General features: G+C 46.1%; 1 protein-coding gene across 9 annotated transcripts in view; it reads left to right on the top strand.

Annotated features, from left to right (window-relative positions):
• LOC119166721 (ferredoxin-fold anticodon-binding domain-containing protein 1) overlaps positions 1-24937 on the top strand; it is a 158971-nt gene that overhangs the window by 96689 nt on the left and 37345 nt on the right. For 7 of the 9 annotated variants that reach the window (XM_075882451.1, XM_075882445.1, XM_075882448.1 and 4 more), the window contains exon 4: positions 6020-6157. In XM_075882451.1, the coding sequence (XP_075738566.1) occupies positions 6020-6157 (138 nt within the window). Of the gene's footprint in view, positions 1-6019; positions 6158-7156; positions 9783-12716; positions 24916-24937 lie in introns of those variants that run through there. The other 2 variants (XM_075882453.1, XM_075882454.1) reach the window with 2 other exon arrangements.

Genomic DNA, 24937 nt, shown 5'->3' with positions numbered 1-24937 from the left:
ACGCAGGCATCGGATTCCAAATCAGTGGAGCTAGGTGGATCAACGGGGTGCCGGGATAAGCAGTCAGCATCGCTGTGCAGCTTTCCAGATTTGTAAACAACCGAGAACGTGTACTCCTGTAATCGAAGAGCCCATCGGCCGAGTCTTCCTGTAGGGTCCTTAAGCGTTGACAGCCAGCAAAGCGCATGATGGTCCATGATGACTGCGAACGGACGTCCGTATAAATACGGACGGAATTTCGCGATAGCCCAAACGAGGGCTAAGCATTCCCGCTCAGTTATAGAATAATTTTGTTCCGCTTGCGACAAAAGGCGGCTAGCGTAGGCTATCACACGGTTGGTGCCATTCTGTATCTGAGCGAGTATAGCACCAATGCCATGGCCGCTTGCATCAGTGCGAAGCTCTGTTCGAGCCGTTGGATCAAAATGAGCCAACACAGGTGGTGAGGTGAAGGCGGTAATTAGCGACGCGAAGGAATGTTCTTGGTCCCTTCCCTAAGAGAAGGCCACATTCTTTTTGAGGAGATCCGTGAGGGGCCTAGCAATATCCGCGAAGTTGAAGACAAAGCGGCGGAAGTATGAGCAGAGCCCAATAAAACTGCGAACTTCTTGTGTGGAACGCGGAACCGGGAATTCTCAGACTGCACGGACTTTGTCAGGGTCGGGTTGAACACCAGTGGCGTCAACAAGGTGGCCGAGTAGTTTAATCTGCCGACGTCCAAATGAACATTTCGACGAATTCAGTTGGAGACCAGCGCAACGAAAAACGTCAAGGATTGCCGAGAGACGAGACAGGTGGCTTTCGAAGGAGGGCGAGAAAACTATTACATCATCCAGATAGCAAAGGCAGGTCGACCATTTGAAACCGCGAAGAAGAGAGTCCATCATACGTTCAAACGTAGCCGGGGCATTGCACAACCCAAAAGGCATGACCTTGAATTGGTAAAGGCCGTCGGGTGTGATGAATGCTGTCTTCTCGCGGTCGCGGTCGTCGACCGAAATTTGCCAGTATCCGGATCGAAGGTCAAGGGTCGAGAAATAGTTGGCGCTGTGGAGGCAGTCGAGCGCATCATCGATTCGGTGTAAAGGATAAACGTCCTTCTTGGTGATCCGATTCAGGTGGCGATAGTCGACGCAAAAGCGCCAGGTGTTGTCCTTCTTTTTAACTAAGACCACAGGGGAGGCCCAAGGACTCGATGAAGGCTCAATGACGTCTTTCCTCAACATTTTCTCGACCTCCGTCTGTATAACTTGGCGCTCAGCATGTGACACGCGATAAGGGCGTTTGTGGAGTGGACTGGCGTCGCCGGTGTCGATGCGGTGGGTTACGGCACTTGTGCGGCCCAGGGGACGATCGTCGACGTCAAAGATATCCAGGTAAGAAAACAGAACACCCCCGAGCGCCGCAATTTGGGAAGGTAAGAGGTCGCTGGATATCATTTTGTCAAGGAACGCCTTATTTTGCGTGATGACATGTTTCGCCACGGTCTTAGTGTCAGGTGTAAAAGAACAAATCGAACATTCATCAAGGGTGGAAAGATCGGCTAAAGTGATGCCTTGGGGAAGAACTTGGGCCGACGTAGAGAAGTTCAGAACTGGAAGTAGCACCGTGTTGTTAGCAACAATCACTATAGTATGTGGTAGTGCGATGTGGTGCGTAAGGGTCAAATCAATGAGGGGAGCTACCAGATAGTCTCCATCAGGAACGGACGGGGAGGGCGACAGAGGAACGTACATAGCAGCCTGGGGCGGTAGCGGTAGAGACTCCACGGATCGTAGCCGAGTGTGACTTGGAGGAGTGAAATCGGAGCGCAAAGGCAATTCGAGCCGTAAGATACCAGTAGAACAATCAATGAGGGCGGAGTGGGCGGTTAAGAAGTCAATTCCAAGGATGACGTCGTGTGGGCAAGCATCGAGGACTGCGAAGAGAACGGAAGTGTGGTGGCCAGCAACAGTAACGCGGGCAGTGCACATACCAAGCACCGATGTTCGACTTCCGTTAGCAACTCGAACAGTAATGAACATAGCTGGTGTGAGAACTTTTTTCAGGCGAGATCGAAGTGTAGAACTCATAACAGATACTTGGGCACCAGTGTCAATTAGAGCAGTAACGGCGTGGCCATCAACGAACACCCGAAGTAAATTGCGTTTTGAAATTGTAACCGGTTGAGGGTTTTCGTTCCGAGTTGTCAATGCAGCGCCACCTCCAGGAGCTGCACTCGTCAGTTTCCCGGGGAATGGCCAGAATAAGCCGGTGACGGAGAGCGGCGGCGTTGAGGGGAGCGTGACGGCCGACCCTGAGGTGACGGGGAGCGGCTTGACCAGTTTCTTTGGGCGACATCAGCGTAGGACGGTTCGGAGCGTGGAGATGAACGGCGAGCTGAAGGGTCCTGAATATGGTCATCCGAAAAACCGGGTTGCGAATAGTGTCCACGGTCCTGACGGCGGTCGACATTACGAAAGCTTGGCCGGAAATACCCCCTGTTGCGACAATGGCGGGAGATGTGCCCAACTCGAGAGCAAGAAAAACAGATGGGTCGATCATCGTGCGTACGCCACTCAGATGGATTTCGGTAGCATGGTGGAAACCGAGGAGTCGAAGCTGCCGCAGCGACAAGTGGGGCAGAGTGGTGGTCAGCGTTGTGGACAGGAGTGCTCATGGGCTGCGGCTGGGGAACCTGGACGCCCAGGTTAGCAAACTCCTGACGTACGACGGCTTGAATGAGCGAGACTGTTGCCCAGTAGTCTTGCGCAGGGGGCTGATAGGAAGCGGGTGCCATGGCTTCCAGCTCCTGGCGAACAATCCTTGCGATATTGGCAGGAGGCGCAAGTGAACGGGGCGCTGCAGAATCCTCGCAAGACGAAGTCGCAGCAGTGTTTGGTAGTCTCGCGATGTGGTGGGTGATTCGCCTGCTTTTAGCTTGTTCAAATCGTCGGCATTCGAATATGATGGAGTCGACAGTGGTGCAGCTCTTGCACATTAGTATGTTGAAAGCATCATCAGCAATGCCTTTCAACACGTTGTTGATCTTGTCCGCCTCGGACATGTTTTTGTCAGTCTTACGGCACAGTGCCAGTACGTCTTGGATGTACGTGACGTACGACTCCGTCGATGATTGAACACGCGACGCGAGGTCCTGCCTGGCTGCCATCTGACGAGCAACTGACCGACGGAACAAATGGCGAAGCTTTTGCTTGCATGTGTCCCAGCTGGTTAATTTTTCTTCATGCGTCTCATACCAGGCGCGTGCCGTACCCCTTAGGTAGAACAGAATATTTGCCAGCATAAGCGCTTCGTCCCACCTGTAGTGCTTGCTGACGCGCTCGAATAATGCGAGCCATTCTTCGACGTCCGTGCTGTCCGTCCCGGAAAACGTGCCAGGGTCGAGAAGATGGCAGGGAATCACAGGTGATGGAGCCGGCGCGTATGGCGAGGCCTGAGTGCCAGTTTCAGGCATCGGGGCTGGAGAAAGCTGGCGTCCACTGCGGAGTTCCAGAGCCGGGTTGTGTGAAGAAGCCGCACCTCCACCAAAAGATGTTACGGGGAAGATTTATTCACAGAGAGCTGGTCTTGCTAACGGCTTAAAGAGCGCACAGTCATGCAGGCCAACGGGAGAAGCTCGAGAGTCCAACCCACTACAACCATGTTGTCGTCTTTTTCATTTGGGTGCCAATTCAGCTGTGTCGGGGTGACAGTTTCATACATGTATCATCATCAATGGACATTTGTAGGGGTATTTTCGAAAATGTTGTTAATCTGAAAAAAAATCCTTGAGCTGACATTTGCTGTAACGAGATATGACTCTCTGCATCGACGGCTGTGACAACGATGTTCTTATGAGGTGGAATGCTCTGACAAAACCACGCCTCGGATTCACATGAAAAGGCCTCTGGCAGCTGACATAAATAGTATGTGCCCCTCTAGTTTTAAACGTGCTTCATTGTTTACTTGTAACGGTTATTGCAATGCCATTTTCATCATTTATTAAACCCTTAGAGGCCTTGGACAGGGCATTAAATAAGAGTGGAACAAATAAATGTCATAAGGACATGTCATAATATAAATGTGCTTAACCCTGAAAGCAAATATTGCGGGTGTGAATATTTGAAGTGTTAAATATTTTTCGAATAGTGCTTGCTATTCGATATGAATCGCACTGGTAAAGTTATTATTAGAACTTTCTAAAGACAAATACAGGCAACGTCCGATTGGCAGTAGCCCCTTCAGATTGTTTAATTTGCTTTACCCCATCACATTGTCGCATTGCGGCGAAGCTACCTTTCAGGTTGAGCTATAGTAGCAATTGTAGTCACTAGAGAAAGTGCAAACTCCAGCATGGAGACTCAGTGCGTCGGTACAGTGATGCAGTGAAGGTTATTATTTTTAATAAGTTTCACTGCATTACTCTCTGGTATTTTGGCAAAGTTGTCTTTACTGCTCTGCTAAGGTCGTAAATAGATTGACTCGCGAGAGCGCTGGTTCGAACCTGTGTGGCATATAGCCTAGGTGGAGGCTTTAAACAATGTTGTTTTGGAACAGAAAGTAAAAAAAAAATTAAACCGAGATTTCTAGCGTCCGAAGTTTCACATGTTTTTATACATTAGTGTCTACAGCACAGACTAGGAACTCTGAATTCGAATGTAGCATGCCCTTGTCCGCTAAATGAGTTGGCTGGGTCTCTACAACAGTTGAAGAGGGGAGAGATGAAGGAAACAGTCTTTTCCTTTCACATGTAAAATGCCGTCGACATGACGTTAGCTGCGCCAAATCATGTAAATAAATACAATTCGGGTTCTTCATTAAAACAGCTAGGCAACACCATTTTAACAGCACTTCACCAACGACTGAAAATAGCGCTAAGAAACGGGGACACAAGAAGAGGACATACGGCACAGGCACTGGCGCGTGTGTCCTCGTCTTGTGTCCCCGTTTTTAGCGCTATTTTCAGTCGTCACAATGCACCAACAAGCCCAAATTTCGACAGTGTTGCACTTCACCAACCTTGCCAAAAGAAACCTTCCAAGTTTCTATTCCAAAGAATGTACCTCTGCAAGTTTTTTTTTTTTTGTAATTTCACTTGTAAATACTTGAAAAATATTGAACAAATATTCTGTAACTTTTCGAAAAGATATTTCGTTCAATTCACTCTCAAACTTTAAAATTCAGATTTCCTTTGCACCTTAAGTTTTGCTATTCGCACAGCTCTAGCAAATGTACGTGAAACAGGGTTTCATGTATAAAGTAAGTTGGCAAAGTGTAAAAACTGTAAAGGTGTTTATTTGGCACTCGGTGACTGTATGTGGTGGCAACAGTCAAAGTGGAGCATAAGCTTTCAGCACGAGCAGCGCTCGTTCAGACTCACTAGAAGGCACTGAAGAGAAGAACCCATTATAGAGCTCTGCTACAATTACATTGGCTTGAAAAGGCTAGCGATTGAGAAAGCAGTGCAAGGAAGGCTTGATTTCACTATCACTTTGCAAAGTTCAAACATCCTCCCACTTGTTAACTGCTATGACCTCGCTGGTTCTGTGCAACTGATGTGCCAGCCTCCACCTATCTTGAGCAGAGCCTCAATAAAAGAAAGTGCAGGTGTTTTCCGGAAATGTTGGCGGATGGTTTTACGAAAGACAAACACCCACCGTAAGTGAAAGAAGCAGATAGAGATGTGATGAACGGAGGGAGAGATCAAGAAAGCAATCTCTGCATTGCATCTGGTGAAGTGTCCACTTGTAAGACTTTGAAGTGTCCACTTGTAAGACTTTGAAAGAAAGTATTGCGTGGCACTGGTGTCCATCTTATTCCACGATGCCCAGAAAACAGGCACTTTACTGACATGGGCGCCTGTCCTTGTTTGTTCCCATGTTTTTTTTTTTAGGTGCACTCTTAGCAACAAGCTCACTTCTCAACAATTCTAAGGCACTTGTGTTGCTTGTCCTTTCTTCCAAGTATATCACTGTGTAGCTCTTTGTTTCTCTTTGTGGGTTGGTTTTTTTTAAAATTGGGAATCCATTGTGTGCAGGGGTGGTGCCAAAGGCTTCCACACTGAGGGTGCCCTGACGCACGTGTTTTGCCTGGTGGGCAGTGCAATCCCGGTGCTGCCCAGTGCTGCCCAGTCTGCCATCTGTGCAGAGCAGAACCCGATGGCCATTCACATCAGGTATCTAGGAATTGTGTCCTTTGTTTTACCATTGACATTGCTTGTCCTTCCTTGACTGCTTTGGAAAGGACAAATGGACCTTTCCAGAAATTGGTGCATGCCATCAACAGTGGTTGTAAAGCAATATTGGAAGCCGGAGCCCCGGCGGAGTGTGGTTTGCTCGCGGAATAAGCATTGGCTCACCCCACTTGCCGCAGTGTGCGGGCATATGAATGCATCCTCAAGGAAATATCACGCGTATTAACCCTATTTCAATCTGCGCTCTCAGAAGAGGCACAACCCAGAGCAACATGAAGCCAGCAAACACTAGTACGCTTGGCTTATTAATGACCTGGTACAATGCTCATGTACACGTTAAAAGGCCCACTGAATTGGAAACTTTATTCGGCTTTCGTGGCAGTCTACTGTGCTTCGTTAATTGTATTTCCGCATAGCAGGAGCTTTCCTCATTTGTTTTATTGTCTGCTTGACCGTTCAGTTTCATTATTAGTGTGCTTTATATTGGGCACTATCATTCGTGACATGCTTCCGTGCGATACGCAGTGCAAAAACGTGCCATTTGATGCATGATAATGTCCAAATGCCACCCTTATAAATGGGTTGAAGCCCCACATGCTGTGTAGATTTGAATACTAATTGGTTGTTTTATATGCTGCATGTGAGAAACCTGGCACTTGGATGTTGAGAGTATTAAAAACCAGCTACCAGAATTTCTATAGAGCGGACATTAGGTGAATGCACTTGGGTGCGGAGATTGAATAACTATGGTACAGTGTCGCACTACATAAAGCAAGAATACGCTGCACATTTCACTTCGCATGCAGTATTTGTTTTCAAACAGTAAGACATGCTGTCTCGGCATAATTTATGCTTTCATGACTGCGAGTTAGAAATTTACTCTAGAATTTTGGACCTGACTGCGCAAAAGGTCGTGACTGGTTAACAATAGAAGAAATATAGACCTAGTGTAATCAGCGTTAGTGTGCATTATCTCCACAGATGACTCAACTACGCACTCCCTCACCAGAGAAGGATTAGCCGCCCTGGTGCAGTATCTGGCCACTACCTCTCACATACATACGTCAATCAACACATGGCCCTCAGTCTTCAGCGGCTGCGAAGCAGCTGACCACAGCGGCAGTGAGATCTGCAACACAGCAGAGGGTGCTAAGAATCTCTGGGTGCGGACAGGCCACTATTGGAATCCTAACTTGTCAACATTTAACGCTAGAACCGTATCTAGGAGGCAAGTCTACCTGTACTATTCGAGGAACTAGAGTGTGTTAAATGGGATGTAATATGTCTCAGTGAGGTTAGGAGGACAGATGGGGCATATACTATGCTACAGAATGGGCACGTCTTTTGCTATCGTGGCTTGCCTGACAGAAGAGAACTGGGCGTCAGGTTTTTTTTCCACAAAAAATATAGCTGGTAACATAATGGAATACTATAGCAATAATGAAAGGGTGATAGGTTCGTAATTAAACTCAACAAGAGATACAAGATAAAAGTGGTACAAGCTTATGCACCTACATCCTGCCATGATGACGCGTTAGCTGAAAGCTTCTATGAAGACGTGGAATCAGCAATGAGTTAGGTGAAAACACCGTATATTACTATACTGATGGGCGACTTCAATGCCAAGATAGGGAAGAAGCAGGCTGGAGACCAGGCAGTAGGAGATTACAGCATCAGTACTAGAAATGCCAGATGGGAATTATTAGTAGAATTTGCAGAACACAATAATTTACGAATCATGATTACTTTCTATTGAAAACGACGGAACCGTAAGTGGACATGGAGGAGCCCTAATGGCGAAAGTAAGAACGAAGTAGACTTGATACTGAGTGCACACTCAGGCATCATGCAGGATGTGGAAGTGCTTGGCCAGGTAAGATGCAGTGAACCTAGAATAGTACGGTCTCGAATTCGGTTAGACTTGAAGAAGGAATGACAGAAACTGATACGCAAGAAGCAAATCAATGGGCTAGCACAGAGAGGCAAGGTACAAGAATTCAGAGTCTCGCTTCAGAACAGATATTTGGCTCTTATTGAGAATGCCAGCTTTAGAGTTGATGCAAGTAGGATAGTTAAAAAAACACCAAGAACATCTGCGCAGCCTATTTCAGAATTATTTTCGAGCAGTCCTTATCATCCGGTAGCATCCCCCTCTCCTGGAAGGAAGGGCAGGTCGTTCCAATCTTCAAATCAGGCAACAAAAGCTCTCCTCTCAACTATCGACCGATTTCCCTGACTAGTGTACCTTGCAAGATAATGGAGCACGTCATCTACACGCAAATCATGCAGTTTCTTGACAGGCACAACTTTTTTCACGCATCTCAACATGGATTCCGGAAGGGCCTCTCATGCGAAACGCAACTTGCCATGTTCATCCACGACTTGCACATCAACCTCGATACTAACAAGCAGGTAGATGCCATTTTTCTTGATTACGCAAAAGCTTTTGATAAGTTACCCCACCAACGGCTGTTACTTAAGCTCTCTCAGTTGAATCTACATCCCGATATTTTCCATTGGATTAAGGAATTTCTTGCTAGCCGATCACAGTCAGTACATATCAATAATTCCATTTCCGCCCCCCTCCCTGTAACATCTGGCGTTCCACAGGGCAGCGTCTTAGGCCCTCTGCTGTTTCTTATTTATATAAATGACCTCCCTCTACATGTTTCCTCTCAAATCCGAATGTTCGCAGATGATTGTGTCATCTACCGTACAATCACTAACAATGCTGACCACGCTATTCTGCAAGAAGATCTCAACAATATTCAGGATTGGTGCAACGAATGGCTGATGACCCTCAACCCCAACAAATGCAAGGTAGTATGTTTCACTCGCCGTCTCCAGCCATTATACACACCTTACACTATTGCTAACACTTCATTAGAGACAGTGGATACATTCAAGTACCTTGGTGTCACACTCTCACATGACTTAAACTGGTCGCCTCATATAGCATGCATTACCGCCTCGGCCAACCAAAGCCTGGGATTTCTAAAACGCCACCTGCGTCATGCACCACGCCACGTAAAACTTCTAGCATATAAGTCACTCGTACTCCCGAAACTAGAATACGCTTCTCCCATATGGTCACCTCATCAAGCATGTCTTATCAATACCCTAGAAGCCATTCAGAATCGCGCAGTAAGGTTTATTCAATCGTCATATTCCTATAACATCAGCATATCATTACTAAAAACACAGTCTGGTTTAAACACGCTATCATACCGGCGCCGCATTGATTCATTAATCCTTTTTCACAAGTTTTTCTACAGCTCGCTTCATCATGCCCCATATATTTTGGCCCCGCCACCGCGCACATCGCTGCGCACAGGGCACCACTTGCAAGTTTCTCGTCCACGCAGCCGCACTACAACATTTTCTGCATCTTTCTTTTGTCGATCATCAGTTGACTGGAACGGCCTGCCCCGCCATATCGTCGAAACCACCTGCTCATCATCATTTTCGGTAAAACTAAAATCTGCTGTTTTTCAATAAATGTATGTAGCCACTATTTTGTAAAAAAATGTGTGTTAACCCCACCCCTTATGTAATACCTCCAGTGCGGGGTCTTTAAGGAAAATAAAGTGAAGTGAATGAATGATAATCTGATGAGTATCATTACGGGATGTGAAGTGGGAGTTGTAGGTACGGTAGTCATATAGGACACTGACAAACTGGCCCAGGAAACGAAGAACCTCATTAGGAAGCGTCAAAGCATTAAAGCGTCAAACACAACAGACAAAATAGAGTGGCAAAGCTTGCAAAGTTGATTAATAATTGTAAGGTATCCGATCTAAGAAGTTATAACATAGAGAGAATTGAACATGCTCTAAAAAATGGAGGAAGCGTCGAAGCGATGAAGAGGAAACTTGGGATAGGCAAAAATCGGATGTATGCACTAAGGGACAAAGAAGGCGAAATAGCTACCAATATGAGTAGGATAGTTAAAATAGCGGAGGAATTTTACAGAGATCTGTACAGTAGCCAGGATAACCACAACTTTAATACTATAAGAACTAGCACCAACCCAGATGACACCCCACCAGTAATGATAGAAGAAGTCAGAAAAGCTTTGGAGAGCATGCAAAAAGGCAAAGCTGCTGGTGAGGATCAGGTAACATCAGATCTGCTGAAAGATGGAGGACAGATTGTGTTAAAAAAACTAGCCACCCTGTTTACGAGATGTCTCCTGACGGGAAGAGTACCAGAGTCTTGGAAGAACGCTAACATCATCTTAATACATAAGAAGGAGATGACAAGGGCTTGAAGAATTACAGGCCGATCAGCTTGCTGTCTGTAGTATACAAGCTATTTACAAAAGTAATTGCTAACAGAGTAAAGAAAACATTAGAATTCAATCAACCAAAGGAACAAGCAGGATTGCGAACAGGCTACTCAACAATCAACATTTTCATACTATCAATCAGGTAATAGAGAAGTGCTCAGAATATAACCAACCACTATACATAGCCCTCATAGATTACGAGAAGGCGTTTGATTCAGTAGAAATATCAGCCGTCATGCAGACACTGCGAAATCAGGGCGAACTGCGGAATCAGGGATAGCTGAGGAGTTTTTTAGAGACCTGTACAGTAGTCAAGACAACCACGTCCTTAAGAGAAGACTTGAGAGTGCCATAGATGACATCCCACCATGAATGATAGAAGTCAGAAAAGCCTTAGAGGAAATGCGAAGAGGCAAAGCTGCTGTGAGGTTCGAGGAACATTAGATCTGCTGAAATAGGGAGGACAGATAGTGTAAAAAGAACTAGCCACCCTGTTCACGAACTGTCTTCTGACGGGGAGGGTACCAAAATCTTCAAAGAACGCTAACATCATATTAATACATGACAAAGGAGATCACAAGGACTTGAAGAATTCCAGGTCGGTCAGCTTGTTCTCTATCGTATACAAGGTATTTACCAAGCCAATTGCTAACATAATTAAGACAACATTTGAATTCAATCAACCAAATAAGGCAGCAGGTTTTTGAACAGGCTATTCAACAATCGACCACATTTATACTATCAATCAGGTAACAGAGAAATGCTCAGGATATAGCCAACCACTATACATAGCCTTCATATATTACGAGAAGGTGTTTGATTCTGCAAAAATATGAGCAGTCACGCAGACACTGCATAATCAAGATGTCGAAGAAGCATGTATAAACATCTTGGAAGAAACCTACAGGGGATCAAGTGCTACTGTAGTGAGTGCTTCATAAAGTAAGCAACAGGATACCAATCAAGAAGGGTGTAAGGCAGGAGGATACAACCTCCCCAATGCTATTGTTTTCAGAGGCCTAGAATGGGAACAGCTAGGGATAAGAGTGAATGGAGAGTACCTTAGTAACTTGCACTTCGCGTATGGAATTGCATTGCTGAGTAACTCAAGAGACGAATTATAACTCATGATTACTGAATTAGACAAGGAGAGCAGAAAGATAGGTCTTAAAATTAATATACAGAAAACTAAAGTAATGTACAACAACCTTGAAAGAGAACTGTTCTTCGAGATAGGCACTTGAAGTTGTGAAAGACTACATCTACTTAGGTGAGGTAATAACCGCGGAGCTGGACCACGAGATTAAATTAACTAGAATAATAATAATGGAGTGTAGCACATTCGGCAAGCACTCTCAAGTCATGACTGGTAGATTGCCACTCCCTCAAGAGAAAGGTATATAAGAGTGGCATCTTGCCGGTACTTGGAGCGGAAACCTGGAGGCTTACAAAGAGGGTTCAGCTTGAATTGAGTATGATGCCGTGAGCGATGTAAAGGAAAGTGATAGGTGTAACCTTATGAGACAACAACAGAGCAGAGGAGATCAGGGAACAAACCAGGCTTAAGGGTATCATAGTTGAAATCAAGAAGAGCATATAGACATGGTCCGGTTATGTAGCGCGTAGGCAGGATAACCACTGGTCGTTAAGGGTAACTGACTGGATTCACAGAGAAGGCAAGAGGGTTAATGGGAGACTGAAAGTTAGGTGGGCAGATGAGATTAGGAAGTTTTCGGGTATAAAATGGCAGCAGCAAGCACAGGACCGAGTTGATTGGCAGATTATGGAAGACGCCTTTGTCCTGCAGTGGGCGTAATCAGGCTGATGATGTTGATGATGATCTCTTGTTTTGTTACAGTTTATGATTATGCTAGTTTAGTAATTTGTCGTGTAGATAGATGCCTTTCCAGGCTGCTGAAAACATGTTAACCGTTCCTGTCACCTTTGCTGAAAGCGCCATGGATAACTGAAGGACTTGTCACGAGTGTATTGAGAAAAGAAAATTCAGCTGTATGAGCATTGTTATGGTCTTGATAAGCACTCAGTATCCGGACAGTGTGTTTAAGCCAGAAAACGTTGATAAGTAATGCTGTGCAAGGCAGTTAATGGAGAGACTGTGGCTTCAAAAGCAATGGTGGAAGCTTCATTCAGTGTAGCGCTTACATCAGTTGGCAATGCGAAAGAAGCTGATGGCTAGTTTTGCTTTTATGGATAACAATGAAACTACAATTAGCACTCTTTGCCTTCACGCAGGGAAACAAGAAAATGAGATGTGCGAAGCAACAATGGACGAGGCCTCTAACGAGCAGATGCGATTTAATGTAATCATGCACTACACAGCAAGATAAACACTATGTTACACTGCTATAAAAAACTTTCAGGGCTCTTATGCATTCACAGAAGACGATTTGAAGGCCAAAACTACCCGCTTCTTTTTGTTCAGTCAATTTATTAATCCTCCCCCTCCCCTCTGCGAACGTTTTCTGCCCCTAAAGTGGCTTTTCACTGGTTATTTGACTGGAGGCATTTCGAAGTTTCAGCACCTCACCTGGTTTTTATCGACCTTTGTGATTGGCGGGCCAATAAAAGAGGAAGTGCAAAGCGACGATGTCGTGTCATGACGTTATCATGAGACCGTCATGATGACCTTGCACATTCTTGTGATCCGATTTGTCTCGATGACGTCCTATAGTGACGCCACCACACGATGGTTTTTACATCACTCTTGCTGACATCGCTGTCGTAAGACACTTGAGCCACCGAGGGTAAATTTTAGTTTTTATGCGAAAACCTTAGATGTCTCACTAAACGTGACACTGAATTCACCTTTTTAATCTTGCGTAAGCGGTGTCGAGTGATCAAAAAAATCACCACGTGATGACGACAACATATATAATGTCAGACATTGCCTAAAATTGTGACATAAAACATCACGTGACTTAACGTGATCACGTCATCGCATGACACCCCTGCTTGGTCAAAGGTGGTCTGATCATGGAGGCAATGCAATATCAGTTTCGCACTTCCTCCAATTTTGGGGGCAGTGGAAACCTCATTAGGTGCAAGTTTCCTAAGGGTGGTGGTGTGAATGGTGGTGGGCATGGGTGTCCACAGGGGAATGCAAAAAGAGTAGTACTTACCCCGCTCAAGTCACACCAGTACTTGCCCACACCTAAGCTATACACCGCTGCTCTCCCCCTTCCCCAGCTGTGATCCAAGATAGGTTTGCAGCACTCACAGAGAAATCCTGCTGACAGCCGTGGACTCGCGGGGTATACGGTCAGTACATCGACTGAGAAATAAAACAAAATGGCCTTCCTCATCGAATTGTCTTAGGCGGATAGATAGGAGACCCTGTGAGTTTTTAATTAGGTATGTAAGGCCTTTATAAATTCACATAGTGTATTACACGGTACGCTTCAGGTGTGAAATTTCAGCCCCGTTATCACAGTCAGTGATGACACAAACTCTTAACAAAGGCCAAACTTAGCTCTAGCAATGCTGAAGTAGCACCGAGCAATAAATCAAACGTCCGGTGACGTTCGTGTATTATCACAATTCAAGAACCGAGCAAGTTTTCCGTCTCTTTCCTTCTTCTTGGGCATGTTGAGTGATGGTTAGGGTTATTTGGGACAAAGAACACAGTCTAGTTTGCGTGCATGAAAGTCAGAGGGGTCAGATGTAGCCGTTTCTTTACAAAAGTTGTTCCTTGCACCAGCCAAAACCACTCATGGCGCACGATCAAAGCAGACGAAAGCAGGAAAACTTCACCTGCTCTGCCCGTCCGGTGTTCTGCTCTGCTCTCCCATAATGCCCCAGTGCCGATTTACCAGGGGAAAGAACGGCGCTGCGATTTCTGGAAAGGTTCATTGCGCAGGCCCTGGGGAGGCCTCTGGGGTGGCACTTCCTCCACCTCTGTTCTTTTTTTGAACACAAAGCACTGAATAAATTTTAGTGTGACACACAAATCGTACAGTGCTGCATCAGAGGTTTTCTGAGGAACTTGAACAATGTTCGGGATCTTCAAATCAAAATGGAAACTTTCTTCAGCAGTATAGTTAGCTTTCCATAAAAATGCCAGGGTACTTTTACACGAGCTGACAATGTTAAAGTTATCGTAGCACGTCAGCAATTGCTCCCACAGTGAGTGAATGAAACTGAGTGAGTGAATGAACTCGAAAAGATAACTGCAATGAATGTGATGAGTCAGTTCTACGGAATGCTTCTGAGTGGTAAAGTAAATTGACAACCACCTATATTTAGCACACAAATTCATACGGATTTCCAAAAAAAAGTCGAAAAATTCATCCGGGTCTTTCTGGTGCTCTGCCAGTTGAATTAACCAGGAAGCTAGCAGGGTGCAGAGCTCTGAGTACTTGAAGTGCACCTACTCGCATTTTGACAGTTTGTGACAGAGTTAATGAATACGCTCCTAAAGGCACAATCAAGCTGAAAAAATTAAGGCTTACACAGAAAAAATGAACTAGAATGGAAGACAATGCATGTGGCTTAAAGTGAAGGTCATGAAAAGGTAAAATTGTTTAGTTGAGGAGGACCTTCAAAAGGTAAAAAGTACGGTTGTGCAAACATTTGAGCCCTTCAAATATTCAGAAGAATGCTACAATAGTTGAAAATGTTTCAATTCAAAATAAAAATATTGATAATATCCAAGTATTTAAAATGAACGAGTTGTAAAGGTGGTTTCACTGCATGTAAAGGTGATGTAACATTATGCCTGCCCAAATAAAACCTGCACTGTCGAGAGGCCTTTCTTCAAGTTTTAATGAACGTATTACATCAATTCATAGTTTTTTAAGTTTAAAAGCTCATTATACCGGCTTGTATGCTCTAAGTCTTCAGTAAATGCTCGTAAGTTCAAGCTCGGTTGATTAGAACATAAAGTTAATTCAAATTGACATCCTGTACCCGACACAGTACTCTGTATACAAGAAAACTAAAAAAAAATTTGAACAAGTGGCTATCCATGATGATTAATTCGAACTGGGAGCTCCTTTCATCGCGTGATGCAGAAGTCGCCCCGGAGTGGTCACACTGTAATTCTAAAGGAAATGAAACTAAATTTACTTTAAATGCAATACAACGAAACAGCAGCATTTCTTAGCAGATAAGATTTCGCATGTTGCGCAATGGCACATTGTTTACTGCAATGGCAACAGATAATTAATTACAGGCTCCTCATTACGGACCAGTTTCACTTTGCAAAAACATTTCTAAAGCAGGGTAAGTTTATGATTAAAAGATGTTCTCTGACTAAACACAAGATGTAACGAAAAACTACGCAGACGTTTGGCCACCTGTGCGGGTGGCATCCTCAGTATGCACTAGCAACAAATGAGCGAGTCACACAGCCCACTTCTAGTCTCATAGGTTTCTGTACACTTCTGGCTGCGGTTGTTGCACGTCAACTTGTCCCGACAGATGAACCACGACTCGAGAAGCTTTCTCTTTTCCCAGCTTTGTTTTGAGCCAGGGTTGAAGGGATGTCCTGTTGTCCAGCAGTGCTCGACAAGTTCGGTCTTGGAATGCATAGGTTGAAGTTGCGAAGGTCCGCTTGAAAGAAGATAGGAATTCGCAAGGTCACATGTCGATGTTGTTAGAGGAAATCTTAAATTTGTTGCGGCTCTGCTTGAAGCAAACCTACTTTAGTTTCGAGAACGTGTTTTACCACCAAATTGAAGGGACCCCATGGGCATTCCAGTCTCCATCACCATGGAATTTAGTGGGAGAACACGTCGAAATGCATGCCTCTTATGTTGAAACTGTACCGTAGATACTTTGATGACACCTTTGTCAATCTGAAGAGGGAAAATTTGCTTGCTTTCCATAAGGCACCAAACAGTGTACACACTGTAATTAAGTTTAATTATGAAGTAGAGAAGAACAATCCCTTGCCATTTTTGGATATACTTGTCTGTAGGGCATCAAATGGTCGGATGGAAACAACAGTGTGTACCGGAAACAATGCGATACCGGAGGATTGTTGTCACTCAACTCACTTAACCCGACCGAGCACGAACGGTTTATCATGAGGACTTTCTTGTTTTGTGTAGATGCTATCTGTTCTGATCAGCACTTGTGGCGACATGAGATAGAAAATGTGGTCGGTGCATTGGATGAAAGGCATTACCCAAGCACTTTTATCAACAGCACCCTGAAACGCAACATCTATTGTTTCCATTCCTTACGTTCAGGGTGTGTTAGACTGCGTTGAAGAGCACTTCGTCAGCTGGGCCAGCCATGCCATGTATTCCAAGACCGAACCCATCGAGCAATGCTGGACAACAGAGCATGCCTTCGACTTTTGTAATGCAATGGAAATGGCTTGAGAACAAAGATGGGGCAAAAGGAAACTGTTTTCAGGCCTCATTGTGTCTTGGGAAATGTGTTCACCAAGCCTGAACAGCACCCCTGCGAACAATCAAAGCGGGGTCGTTTACAAGGTACCGTGCGGCACTGTGACGCCATATACATCAGCTTAACAGGCAGGAAGCGGCCAACGAGGCTTAAAGAGCGCAAAGGGGGACGTCGCCAAAGCCACTCGTCGAGTACTGCTGGACAACAGGGCATTCCTTCAACTTATATAATGCGACGATGCTGGCTCGAGAACAAAGGTGGGGCAAGAGGAAGCTTCTCGAGTCATTGTTGATCCGCCACAACAAGTCGGCGTGCAATAACAACTGTGGTCCCTTTAATGCATGTGTACACAGACATATGAGACTGGAAGTGGACTGGGTGACTTTTGCTCATTTGGTGCCAGTGCATACTGAGGATGCCATCCACATAGGTAGCAAAACGTCTGTAGCTTTTGTTACATTTTAACGTGTGTTGAGTCTGAGTGCATCTTTTAATCAGTCTCAGGTTTGAGAGAGCTCCAAAAATGACAAGCTGTCAAGCCTAGGCTTGTGTGAATATTCAAATTTCCTTTGATTCTTGTAACATTCCATGACAACCAATCATGGACCCAAAGCATGATCTCATTATTATTCTTCTCCGTCTTCCCCTTGTTCCCACCAAATCTGTCCTTCGTAGTATCAGCCCACTACATTCTCCCTGCCTTTATTTCATCCCTCCGCTCCAAATAAGGGATGATGTAGGAAAAGGCTTCTACATGTTTCTATCACGCCGTTTCCTGTGTTCTAGCCGATTTTCTTGAGCACTCCTTCTTTTGTGGCCAGTTTCACCAGTTTAGACGGACCCACAAGTTTTGTGTAAGAACCACCATAACCTTTCCACACCACAACCATATCTTCTAGTGCTATGGTGGGAATATTTGTGTTATGACGTTTGTTAAATGCTCCTTTCATCACATCTCTGTGCTTCTTTTGCTCTTCAGAAGTTTTTTTTAGTTTCCTTCAAGTGAAGCTTCTTCGATATGCCAGGTATGCCATCGTGAGATAAATAAGAAGGCTCCTTGAAGGCGGCGATTTGAGGGCTGCACCAAAGAGTGGTTGTATGTGATCTGCTGTGGTGCCACACAGCTGCTTGGAGGCAACGTTTTCTTCCTCCTGTAAATCTTGGGTACATGCTTATATACCGTAAAAGCCCGCGTATAGCTTGGGTTTTTTTTTTTCTTCTAAATCTTAGAGCACAAAAATTCGGCTCCGTGCTATATGCGGGTCCCATGAATTTTTCGCCCCGAAGTCAGCTCTGGTTTCGGCATAGCGCGGTGGTATTATCATTATCAGGTGTTGGCGCACTTTTGTGCGAGGTGCTAGGTAGTGCTAGCGGCAGTAGCAGGTGTTAGTTTTACCGATACTTCCTGTAAAAAGATGCCTGCGATGTCACACGCTTTCCCATGGAGATGGGAGGTTCCTCGTTGTTCATGCTTTCTATGCAAGGAGCGTTTGCAGCTGACACTACTTATTCTGCTGGATTCAGAAGTGACACCATCGCAGAGGCACGACTGTGTTGCCACGGAGACTGCAGTAGACATTAATTTATTATAAGAAGCCGCAAAGTTCAAAGTGGCTACTGCAGCGAGCGCTCGCAGCTGACTCTGTAAGGGAGCGGAAAAGGAGACAATGGGAGAGGGCCGGGAGCCAGCTTTTCAGCTCACGTCGCAGGCATCTTTCTGGAGAAGACATTGGTCTTGCAGACCCTCGCGTCCAGCAGTGGTCAGGGGCCTTTGCTTCAACTTCAACGCCAGCCACAATTTTCCTCCTGTGATTTTGGGCCATGTCAGCACTGCGCAGGCAATACTCGGCTGTTTTTAAAAAGAATTTTATTGCTGCTGCCCAAACCGTGGGCAACTGTGCTGCGAAGCGGCAGTTCGGAGTGAATGAGTGGAGTATTTGCGGTTTGTAGAAGCAGAAGAAAGCCCTCTTTGCTTACAGCCACCAACGAAAAAGTTTTTGCAGACCAAAATTGGAGCTCTCATTGACGTGGAACGAGAACATGCAGGCTTTGTGTGGGAGCAGTGAGCTGCACATCTCACCTAACAAGCGAAGGCAAGGGAGATCCCCGAGACAAAGGCATTCAGCGAGAGGATTCTAATGCAAGCAAGTATTGATTGTCTTTCTTCATGCGCCACGCTGGGTTCTCTTTGCGTGCATCTGCGTACGTCGATCTTGCAGAAGCTACCAAATAGCTACGAAGAGGACCTTGTGAAATTTCAAAAGCATGCAATTGCATTGCAAAAGGCTGTCCCCTTTCAGCTGGGCCAGATCAGCTATAAGGATCAAACACCGATCTACCTGGATATGCTCTCAGCACTGCCGGTTAATCAGAAAGGCTCCAGGTAAGTTATCATGCAATCTACTGGTAACGAAAAATATGTGAGAGGACTGTAATGTTGTCCTGCACTGCAGATGGTCGCAAGCTACCACCCTACGTGGTGTTCAAATGAAAGACGCTGCTGAAGGGGGAGAAGTTTCCAAAAAATGTCATCATCCGCTGCCAGGACAAGGGGTGGATGGACGAATCGCTAGTGCTTGACTGGATAAAGTCCGTGGGGCATCGATGGCCGAGAGTACTGCTGGGGCTCCCTCCGATGCTTGTGCTCGATGGGCTTTTGGTTTTCACTGACCGACTCCTTAGAGCAACTGCTGCACAACTCCCGCACTGAGCTTGCCGTCATCCTTCCCGGCATAACATCACAGCTGCAGCCGCTTGATGTGTGCCTTTATAAACCATTCAACGATCATGTTAACGACCATGTCAAGTGCCTGTGTGGAGTGGATGAGGTCTGGAGAAGCAGAAGTGATCCCTGCCGGACGGCTGAAACAGGCCTCGCCAGTGATGCTGTGCTCATGGATAGTCGAGGCTTGGGTCTGCATTTCTGACACTCGTTTGCTACGCATTCAAAAAATGCTCAATCTTGAACGCACTTGATCGCACTGAAGATGAAGCGCTGTGGGAGAACATTTCCGGCAAGAGAGCTTAGGAAGAGAGTGCGTCCGATGACGACAATGAATAAAGTGTGCATTACAGTCGAGCCCGCTTATAACGAACCTGAGCGTGACGCGGCATCCGTTCGCTGTATTTCGAAGTTCATAGTAAAGGAGACACAGCTTTTAAAAAAGTTGTGAGTGAAAACACAAACCTTTTTTGTCCCCAAAAGTCCGTGATGCATGTATTTCGAAGAGCAGAAGCGATAAGGGTAGTCTCAAGTTCATTTAAAATGGCAGGGTGCTCGTTCGCCAAGGCTCGTGGCATAAGCTGCATGAGGCACTGGCTCTAAAGTTTCTTCGTTCTCGCAATCTGATTCCTCCAAATATCTCTCGCCATGTACTTCATTTACAGTACCCCGATCCGTGCACGGTTTCGCAGTGTCGGCATCATCATCGGCCGTAATTCAACTATCGCAACAGATGTCCCACCTGCTTTCTCAGGTCAGAGTCGACGACGCGCTGCCACAAATCGCCGCTGCAGTTCGGAAACTTCAGGCCCGCCATTGGGCCCAACGTCGACGAAGTCGGCCTCGCGAAAACAGTTTCGCGCGCATGTAGCTGTCACCGCTACATTCACCATCTCCACAACTGAATACCGGGACGCCCGTAGCGGCAGGTTGGCTGCCAGGTGGTCAACAGCCATGAGAAAGTGCTCCGCAACGCGGTACCTAACGCGTGGATTATGCTCAAGCCAAGCGGTCACACTTTGGACATTTTGTTGAGCGGCTGGAAAAAGGGTGCTAGTCCTCCCATCGGCATATCATGACCACACACGCGCACCAAGAGCGAGCAAGATGCGCACACGCGACACACATGCTAGAACGCAGCTCTGGGCCAGTTTCCAGTTAGAAAACGAAACTAATTTGAGCCAGCATGGCGAGCGTTGCGGAGCGGCGGAAACGGGCGAAGGGGTTGTGAACAAGAGAGGAGAGCAGACTTGCGAAAGAAGGGCAAGGAGTTGCAATAAAAAGAGGGCAGGATGCGGCGAGAGGGCGACCTTGAAAACCAAAACACACGGAAAGGAGGCAGGTTGGGTAGCTTGCTTGAAAGGTACGCGAAACTCGCACGTTGAAAAACTTGGAAAGAGTGCCTGCGCAGAAGTCAAAGCAAGGCCGCCTGGATCAGTGCACGCAGCGGTGTTCGAAGAATCGGCGGCCATGGTCAAAAAATTGTTTTGTTGCGCCAGCGGGTTTGCGTGGCCTCACGAACTTCGATATTTCGTGATTCGTTCCGTGCAAATTAACAGCCATTTTCGCGCTTCTGCACGCGCACAGAAAACATGCTTAACCGAGTGCGAAGTGAGCAAGAACACATCCTAAACACGAAACGAATCGCAAATTATCAGAGTCGGTGGGGTAGCGTACGCGCGTGCACTAGACGCAGACTATCGGATACAGTGGGTGGCCGACAATGTTGGCAAATGGTCTGGTCACTCCATGCCGGGGGCACGAACGACAGTACCAGCGATCGAAAACAGGGTAGATGGCCGACCGGTCTTCGAAAGACGCTCTGCTAGTCTGACGACAGTGCAGCTTCGACGGACTGGGTTGGTCCTACGCGACCTCTTGCCGCCGGTCCCCTACGACGATGACAGCGCAGCTCTGGTCGACTGGATGAGCCCTACTCCATCTCCTGTTGCCGACAAGAGCTCTCGCCAGTGGTGCCCCGTCCTCGGACTCCTGTGACTGTGTTTCATCTTTTCTATCTTCTCTTTACTTCCGTCGTCGCTCTCTGGCTCTGCGCATCTCTCTCTCTTTCTACCTTTAATCCTATCCTTTTAATCTCTCCTTACCCCCATTCCTTGTGAGCTACTGTTGAGGTGTTGCACTAGATGCAGAGAGTTACGGGGCTCACTTATCTATTCTTTTCCCTTTTATAACCACAATGTCTCTTCGAGTAGCCGAGGGACAAAGGACGGAGGGGTGAGTAACAAAAAGCAGTCGGGGCATAGAGGAAGGAAACAGCTTTCCTTTCTCCATGGGTTGAGGAGAGGGGCAACTAGAGGGTCGGGGAGGCAGGGTCGGCGTTTAACAATAAGAATGTATGGGCACCTCGCCGATGCCTGATTGGTGGTCGAAATGGGTTTCCGGGAAGTCGGCAGACCGCTGACTTCGGTCCCTTTAATTGATCAGCGGCGCTCGGAGACGTTCGTTGTATATCTCATATACAACGTTCGTTATATCTCATATAAGACGTTCGTTATATCTCATATATATATATATATATATATATATATACATATATATATATGAGTGTGTGTGTGTGAAAATGTTTAGTTAAAGGCTCGTGTTTCCACGTTTAGACACAACAATAATGAAATCTAACAGACAATAATGCCAAGGAAAATATAGGGGAGGTTATTAGACCGAATTAGACGAATTGCAACTCATGATTACGGAGTTACACAAGGAGAGCAGAAAGGTGGGTCTTAAAATTAATCTGCAGAAAACGAAAGTAATGTACAACAACCTCGGAAAGGAGCAGCGCATCGAGATAGGTAATAGTGCACATGAAGTTGTAAAAGACTATGTCTACTTAGGGCTGGTAATAACCGCAGAGCCTAACCACGAGATTGAAGTAACTAGAAGAATAAGAATGGGGTGGAGCACATTCGGCAAGCACTCTCAAATTATGACAGGTAGATTACCATTATCCCTTAAGAGGAAGGTATATAACAGCTGTATCTTGCCGATACTTAGCTACGGAGCAGAAACCTCGAGACTCACAAAGACGGTTCAGCTTAAATTGAGGACGACGCACAAGCAATGGAAAGAAAATTGGTAGGTGTAACCGTAAGAGACAAGAAGAGAGCAGAGTGGATTAGGGGACAAATGGAGGTTAAGGATATCATAGTTGAAATAAGGAAGAAGAAATGGACATGGGCCGGGCATGTAGCGCGTAGACAGGATAACTGCTGGTCATTAAGGGTAACTAACTGGATTCCCAGAGAAGGGAAGCGGGTTAGGGGGAGACAGAAGGTTAGGTGGGCAGATGAGATTAAGAAGTTTGCGGGTATAAATTGGCAGCAGCAAGCACAGGACCGGGTTAACTGGCGGAACATAGGAGAGGGCTTTGTCCTGCAGTGGACGTAGTCAGGCTGATGATGATGATGATGATGACTCTCGACTGAAGTTGGTTGCAGTGTGCACGCAGCTACCCTCACAGCGAAAGTAATTACTTTTTACGTTGTCACACGTCTTCATTCAATGTGAAAGGACTGAACATTGACAAGGCAGTGAAGCGGCAGAGGGCCAACCAGCTGAAGATGAGCCGTCACAGATGAAGTGAATAAGATGTGTAAATTAGTGGCTAGATGGTGTACTTCAGTTCTTGCAAATAAGAGCTTCGTGCCAGGAGCAGAAGCTTCATGTGTATCTTCATTTAGTTTATCACTATGTCGCTCTACATATGTCTAACATACGTGTATCTGTATAATTATGATTATTAATAACCCCTAGAAAACTGTTGTGCCATGGTCTACAACTGAAGCAGAACAAAAATTATTTAGGTACTACAACTTCACTTTATAATAAAGGCGCAAACCCAGCCAGCACGCCTGCATGTTAAAGCTTTCCTAGGAAGTGAACGTGCCCTGTTTTCTAATTATGTCAGGAAAGGGCAGGCATAATCTTGTTGCGAATTCTTTTTAGGCTCGGTCTACACAGCATGAACCATACGTTTGGTCACTGTATCAAACCATATAATTTGTGGGATACATCATCCTTTTCGACGAGGTGTTATATTTGAGGAAACACGATGCGGCCTGAACAAATCAGAAATCACCTTATCAGAAATACTCAACTAACTCAAACACACACCCTCCGAAACCCACACACACAAACATAAAAAGCGTTAACTGGGTCACACTAGAAAATAGACTGCGCCGGCTGCCATCAGACTAATTTTCGGGAAGCTGTATCACAAAAGAAAAGAGAAACGCTGTGAAGCGAGAGCGCCAGAAGCTCTTAATATAATCATAGGACAGTCAAAGCATGCAAGTTTATTACAAATATCGAATAAATGCACGTTCCAACTTTTATGAGCGGCCATCGGTGAGCAGCTTCTGCAGGTGAAGCTTCTATTGCAGATGACCATGGCGCCATCTCTCTTATGTGATGCCAAGTGCGTCAGAGTAGCGGCGGAGTAAGCCACTGCCCTCTTCTAGTTCACTGTTGTGTTGCATAAGTTGTTGCCAGACTTGGGGGTCAGTGTTGCCAGACTGCTGCCAAACTTGGCCGAGAAATTCGCTCTTGTAGTTGTGGCTTCTCCGCGAGAATTTGGTGTCGTCCGTGGTGCATTTCGCGAGTACATGAGCGATGCTGGCCATTTTAAATAACGAAATGAACCGTGCCTTGCAGACGTCGGGATGCAATCTCTTGCTGTCTGCTGCTGTGCAAATAAGAGGCCGTTTTAATTAATGGAATGAACCACGCCTTGCAGAAGTCTGGGAGCGTTCTCCTGCTGTGTGCACAGCTGTGCAATTAAGAGATCGCATCGCAGTGTTAAGGACTATGGGGAAAACTGAATAGAGTCACAGCAACTGTTGATCCGCTGCCCACCCCCCTTTTTTTTCACAGCCGATCGTGTTGGGTCGACTGCGCGCCACGACGGGGATGCTACGCTTCCCCTAGCTGTGTCAGCACAAGAGATATCGTTCAGACCCGTGTACATATGACAAATAAACAAATAAACGTACCAAGGCTGGCTGATCGGGGTACGTCGGATATGCTACAGCTATATACGCCTGGAAGGCTGCTTTATCGACGCAGTTGGAGGAAATTATGCGCGACTCGCGCTTACCCGTAAATGGAACCCCGCCGACGAGCCGTCGTCGCTTGCAGGGCAAAATGCACGGCGGACGGCGCGTCGTTGATCGTGTCTCTCACTCTGAGACACGAGCTCTTAACTGCACAGCAGCGCACACAGCAAGAGAATGCGCCCCGACTTCTGCAACGCTCGTTTTGCATTCATTTTGTTAATTAAAACGGCCAGCGTAGCTCATGCACTCACGAAATGCACCGCGAATGACACCACACTCTCACGAAGAAGCCATAACTACAGGGG

Source organism: Rhipicephalus microplus, unplaced genomic scaffold, assembly GCF_043290135.1.
Source record: "Rhipicephalus microplus isolate Deutch F79 unplaced genomic scaffold, USDA_Rmic scaffold_12, whole genome shotgun sequence".
In the NCBI taxonomy this organism is placed as follows: Eukaryota; Metazoa; Arthropoda; class Arachnida; order Ixodida; family Ixodidae; genus Rhipicephalus; species Rhipicephalus microplus.
This window is presented reverse-complemented; position numbering and strand designations above follow the sequence as displayed.